This window comes from Centrocercus urophasianus, unplaced genomic scaffold, assembly GCF_019232065.1.
Source record: "Centrocercus urophasianus isolate 14NV4802_14NV808 unplaced genomic scaffold, USGS_Curo_1.0 seq_13, whole genome shotgun sequence".
In the NCBI taxonomy this organism is placed as follows: domain Eukaryota; kingdom Metazoa; phylum Chordata; class Aves; order Galliformes; family Phasianidae; genus Centrocercus; species Centrocercus urophasianus.
In genome coordinates, this window is record NW_024884475.1 from 50,642,527 (window position 1) to 50,648,420 (window position 5,894).

Here is a 5,894-nt window from a genome sequence, read left to right on the forward strand (position 1 = left end):
GGGGCCGCGCCGGCGGCGGGAGCACCCTCAGAGCCTGAAGGAGGCCTCGGAAAACGGGTGCTGCATCTTGAAGCTAGACAAGAAGCACTGCAGGGGCGGGGGCAGGGGGTTGAGGAGGGACGGCGGGAGGCTGGGGAAAAAGAAATCATCTCCTCTGACCTCTAGCGAAGTGCCAGGTTTTTTCTTAAGCTCTTCACATTTCCTAAATTTGCAGATCTGGTGTCCCGTTTTGCGGTTCCTGCAACTGCTGCAGACTCCACAGTTGATGAGCCGCTTGCAGGGCACGCACACCCCGCAGCGTTTCCGCTTCTTCTTGGCGGGGTTGCCCGCCCCGGCCCCGGCCCCGGCGCCTCCTCCTCCGCCGCCACCACCTCCGCCACCACCGCCGGCCCCCCCGCCGCCGCCGCCGCCGCCGCCTCCTCCTCCACCGCCCCCCGCGCCGGCGGCGGCGCCCAGGGCGGAGGCGGGGGCGGCCGAGGCGTGGCTCTGCGGGCAGTCCGCCAGGTTGGCGATCTGGAAGGCGCTGTCTGTGACGGCGGCCGAAGCCGCGGCGGGGGAGTGCAGGGCCGTCATGACGATGACCCCGGGTGGCAGCGAGAGGCCGCCCAGCGCCGGGATGGCCGAGAAGGTGCCGACGCGCTCGGGGAGGTTCATGATGTCGGCTTCGGCGGCGCCGCACTTGAGCTTGTTCATGCACTCGCCCGCCAGTGGCCGGCAGTGCTCGGGGGCCAAGCCGGAGAGGAAGTTGCCGTTGGCCATGGGCAGCGCGGGCTGCTCGGCCGGCGCGCAGCCGGGCTTGCCCAGGCGCTGCGAGTCGCTCCGGTGGTGCATGCCGCCCCTGCCGGCGTGCAGCGAGGAGGCGGCGGCGGCCGCGGAGGCGGCGGCGACGGCGGCGGAGGAGGAGGAGGAGGAGGGCTTCCTCGCGCCGCCCGCCGCGCCGCCGCCGCCGCCGCCGCTGCCCCAGAGCATGGCGGTGGCGGCGGCGGCGGTGGCGGTGTCGCAGTTCCAGGGGGACATGCCGATGCGGGCGGCGGCGGCGGCGGCGGCGCTGGGGAAGATGGGGGTGGTGATGCGCGCGATCTTGGCCGCCTGCGGGAAGGCGCCGCCGTTGGTCTTGTAGAAGGTGGCGAAGGAGCGGTACCTCTCCATCTCCGAGTTGTAATCCACAAGGCTGTTGAGGGCCCCCTCGGGCAGGTGGCTGTCCTTGGGCAGCCCCGGCGCCTCGGGGTTGGGGCCGCTCTCCACGCACACGTTGGTGTTCATGGTGGCGGCGAGCGGGTGGGGGTCGGGGGGAGCTCAGTCCCACGCGGGGCGCGTCCCCGGCGACGCCGAGCGGCCGGCCGGCTTGGCCTGCCGCATCCTCACGGGAGCTGAAAGACACAAAGTGGATTCCCAGGGGGGGGCGGGAGCCAGGGGAGGGCGCAGGGAATTCCCGGCGAAGTCTGCAGGCGGGCGCGGGGCCGGGGCTGCCCACCGGCGGAGAAAGCGTAAGGGGAAAACAGAAAAAAAAAAAGGAAAAAAAAAAAAGGAAAAAAAAAAAAAAAAAGGGAAAAAAAAAAAAGGGGGGGGGGCAGAGGGGGGAGGCGGAAAGGGGATGAAAAAAAAGCCCCGAAGAGAAGGAGGCGGGGAGCCGCCAGCTGCCGCCGTGTCCTTCTGCGCCCTGCGGTCATTAGCGCCGCGGCACAGCTGGCAGCGGGGCGACAGCCGAGACAGCAGCGCCGGGGCAGGCGAGCCGTAACCGCGCCGAGGCCCCGGGCGCTGCGGGAGCCAGAGTTCACCCCGCAGGGAGGGAGGGATCCCCGAGGCCGTCTGCAGGGAGCCGCGGGGTCAGGGCGGCCGCCCGCAGGCCGCTGCCGGGGGGCTTGGTTTAGAGGCGGGAGAAAGGCACGTTACGGCAGCCTTCGCCAACTGAGGCGAAACAGCAGTAGAACTTCAAAAGCCCTCAGTTTCCGAACAGTGGCTCTTTGTTTTCCAGCTGCCGTACCTGAGCGGCTCAGATACTTCAGCACCTTTTCCGACGGGCGGCCATCGGGCAGAGCCTCCGCTCCGGGCACGCCGCGGGGCCGCATCTAGCTGCCAGACGCCGCCACGTTCAGTTCCAAATGGTTATCAATTACGGTAATTACGATCGTAATTAGATTAATGAACCGTTCGGAGCCCAACCTACCGAGCGCACCAACTTCATCTTCTCCCGAGGCACCGAAAAGCGGGCTTTATGTCAACAGATCCGAGCGCAGGGAGCGCGAACCTGAGCGAGAAGCCTCGCCCCGGGCTGGAGTGCGGCGGGAGGAGACCGGGAGCCGCTCCGCGTCCTCCCCTCGGCGGGGAAGGGACGAGCCTGGGATGCAGCCGGCAATACAAAGGCTGCCCCGAGAGGAAGGCGAGCGGAGCCGCACGGCCTCGGGGCCTCCGGCGGCGGCGGGCACGCATCGATCACGCACCGAGAGGCCGCGTGCCGGGGGCTGAGCCCGCAGCCCTCACCGGGGACCGCCGGCGGGAGGCGGCCGTGGCCGTGCATGTTCGCTCCCGCACGTCTGGCGTGCAGGAGCCGGGGTGCAGAGGTCATATTTGACATTCGGGAGGAGGGGCGGGGGCAGATTAATTAATAAATTAATGCCCCGGCGCCTTTTCTCGCCCGGCTCTGGCGTTCAGGTACTTTGGCGAGCCCTGAGGACAAGAACGACGGCAAAAAATAAAAAATAAAAGATACAAAAAGCCGCCGACAAAGCACAAAATGAGAAAGATAAAAAAAAGAAAACCCACCCCCCTTAAAGAACAAAACAAACAAACAACAACAAAAAAAAAAAACCACAGAGAAGGAAGGAGGAGAGGGAAAAAAAGCAAAACAGTCACTTACCGGGCTCTTTATTGGGGGGGCTTGGATGCGCAGCCTGCCCGCCGCTAATTAGTTGCACATCAGTCCCTAACACAAAGAAGGAGACGGAGCAGCGGCGGCAGCGAGCATCCAGCTGTGTCCTGGCGGCTCCTCAATTACAACTTTGCGACTTGTAAACAAACTGCGAGGGGCGGCGGGAAGGGGCGCGGGGGGCGGGGGTGCCCATCCGGCAGCGCCGAGCCGCTAAACAAATACCTGCGAGCGCCGTTCCCCTCGCTCCCTCTCTCCGTCTCGTTGCAGAGAAAGGAGGAGGAGGAGGAGGAGGAGGAGGCGGGGGAGGCGGCGGGGGGCGAGGAAGGAGCAGGCACCGAGGGAGCGCGCGTGTGAGTGTGCGTGTGTGTGTGCGTGCGAGGGCGGGCGGGCGGGAGCCCGGGGCCGCGTCCCCGCGCCGCGGCCGTGCGCGCCGGGCGGGCGGGGCGGGAGGGAGGGAGGCTGGGAAGGAAGGAGGGAGGCGGCGGGGCCGGGGGGAGCGGGCGGGGATGCGGGAGGCGGGCGGCCGCTGCCCAGCCGCCGCGAGAGGCGCGCACGGGCCGCCACCCTGCCCGCGGCACGGCACAGCACGGCGCACAGCGGGGGGCTGCGAGAGCCGCGCTGACGGGAGGCGCAGCTAGGCGCGCAACTTGGTGCCAGCGACTCAGCGATCGTCAGCATCGTTCGTAGCTGCTGCTGTTGATTTTTCGGGAGGTTTAGGTGCTGCGCGTTGTGGGCAGGTGGAAGGGAAAGAGCTGGCTTGCAGATGTGATGCGGCCTCTGGAAACCCACGGTGTGCCCGCGTCCACGTTGCCGTTGGAAAGCCGAAGTTGGGTGGCAGCATCGGTGCCGGCCGCATGTGGGGTCACCCCATGGGCACCCGGCCAGACGCGCGCCATTCACACCCCCACCGCTTTGAATCTTACATCTGCCTCTGGTCCAGCAGAGCAGCAGCAGAGCAGGGTCTGTCGGACAGCCCTCAGTTAGCTGAGGAGCGCCAACACTTGTATGCATTATTCGGAGCCCGCTGCAGTGCATCCGACTGATCATCTGCCTCTAAACACACAGTGTGCATTTGAAAATACCCCAAACAGGTGTTAACTCATTAAAGCATCACCTCCCAAGGAGACGGCACAATCCTGCAGGACGGCTCTTTTCAGAAGAACTTTTGGGGAAAAATACAACCGAGGGGAAATGGTATTTCAGGAACATCACAGAATGAAGGGGCTCTGAGCACCTGATGGAGTCGTATATGTCCCTGTTCACTGCAGGAGAGTCAGACCAGATGGCCTATAAGGTCCCTTCCAACTCAAACGGTTCTGTGATTCCCTACCCCTCTTCCCCCTCCCTTAGTTCCCATGCCCTGTGCAATACCCAAGCACTCGGCACACCATTCAAACACACAGCCTGAACTGCATATTTCCTCTCATTGCAGCCTTGGTCACACACTAGCAGTCCTTTCTGAGTTAATCTATTACTCTGAAAGAGTTACATTGTTAATAACCAAAAAGAAGAAAGGAGAAAAACCTCTACCCATCTTTTCTCATGTATAAGGAAGGACGTTTCATATATTTTACAACTGTCAGTTGGATTTCCAATTGAGTTGGATTGCAATGCTATAGATAATCCTTCTGCTCCAGCTCAGAAAACTTGCACACTTTTCTAGTGCCTGGGAAGAAGCATGGAATTCACTCCAGATGGGTTCTCTCCAAAACCTTCTGTTCAGGAAAGTTGTTTTGTTTTCAGATACAAGCCTGCTTTATCCTGCAGCCCACCCCAAGCTCGAGAGTGTCGGAGGATGGGAAGAATGGAAAATGTACAGGTGTTTGTTGGCGAGGCAACAAACGAATTCCAGATTGTCCTTCTCACTGTAATCCCTGCTTTGATGGGAGGGATGGAAAGTTGGAAATCCCAGGCTCTGCTTTTCATCCAGAAGCCATTGCTATTTCATTTTTAGCAGGAATGCACAGCCCATGGTGAACACAGAAGCTGCTCTGCTCTGGTTGTTCAAGAAGAAAACTGTAAAAAAAACGATCCCAAATTTTTTTTTTTCTGCTCTTGTTTATTCCATGCCTTGCTCTCATGCCTATCTGTAAAGTGGCCATTGTAAACCTATCCCAACCTGTTGTTGATCCTATAAGTGTTGTATTAGCATTAGAAAAAGGGGGGAAGATAGATAGCAGCAAACATGCTCAACTTTTTGAATGCCTCCTAAAACAACAAAAGGAAAAACAGCCATAGAGTCATTGAATGGTCTGTGACAGAAGGGAACTTTAAGACCGTAAAAATCTCAAGAAATACTTTCTTTGGTTGTGATGTTGCATAGGTCTGGCCACTTTATCCCTGAAATAACCACAGATTCTGTTACCATCTCAGTTCCACACTGCAAGAAAAGGTGTGTATTTACAGCTCTGTCAATGCCTCGCTCCCTTCATCTGTTGTCACATTTTCACTGTTAGAGATGCAGACTCATATGGAATAAGCTTGTTTTTCAAGTACTTGATTTCACACAACACTATTATTTATGGCTAAGGCTTGATTGGGAGGAATGACAATCAATCACTTGAAGCTGGTGTCAGTGCCAGGAGCATTCGTATCCTACAGGCCACCCTTCTGACTGGCAGCAAGCATCAGCACACAGCAGTTGGCCATATCCCTTACTGTCCCCTGAGGTCAATGTTAATCAGCCTTCAGCTTTTCTGCCAGAAGGCATAAAAAAGGGATTCCACATGCTGCGTGGTGTAGGACTGACAGATAAGCCCACAGCAGCGCTCTAGACCATCTCCAGTGTCCCCAGAACCCGTTTCTTTCATAGATTTCAGAGGTATCCCACAGCGGAGCAGCGCTGTGGAGGTCAGCTGGCTTCTCTACACACTAAGGAGTCTGAAAGATGCCAGATGCTGACAGCACAATATCCATCATCTAATGACAAATTATCGTCTCCTTTCCAATGCTGAACGTTCAGCAGCAGGCACCATCTTGCAGAAGAGGTAGCTGCTGGGGTTCAAATAATGCTAACTTTCATCAT

At 59.4% G+C, this 5,894-nt stretch overlaps 1 protein-coding gene across 1 annotated transcript in view; it reads right to left on the reverse strand.

The window, feature by feature from the left end:
* Positions 1–1,263, reverse strand: part of CXXC4 (CXXC finger protein 4) — a 20,955-nt gene extending 19,692 nt beyond the window's left edge. The window contains exons 1-2 of the mRNA XM_042812701.1: positions 453–1,263; positions 160–350 (exon numbers count right to left, since the gene is read on the reverse strand). Of these exons, the coding sequence (XP_042668635.1) occupies positions 160–350; positions 453–1,263 (1,002 nt within the window). The remainder of the gene's footprint in view (positions 1–159; positions 351–452) is intronic.
* Positions 1,264–5,894: the final 4,631 nt, after the last annotated feature.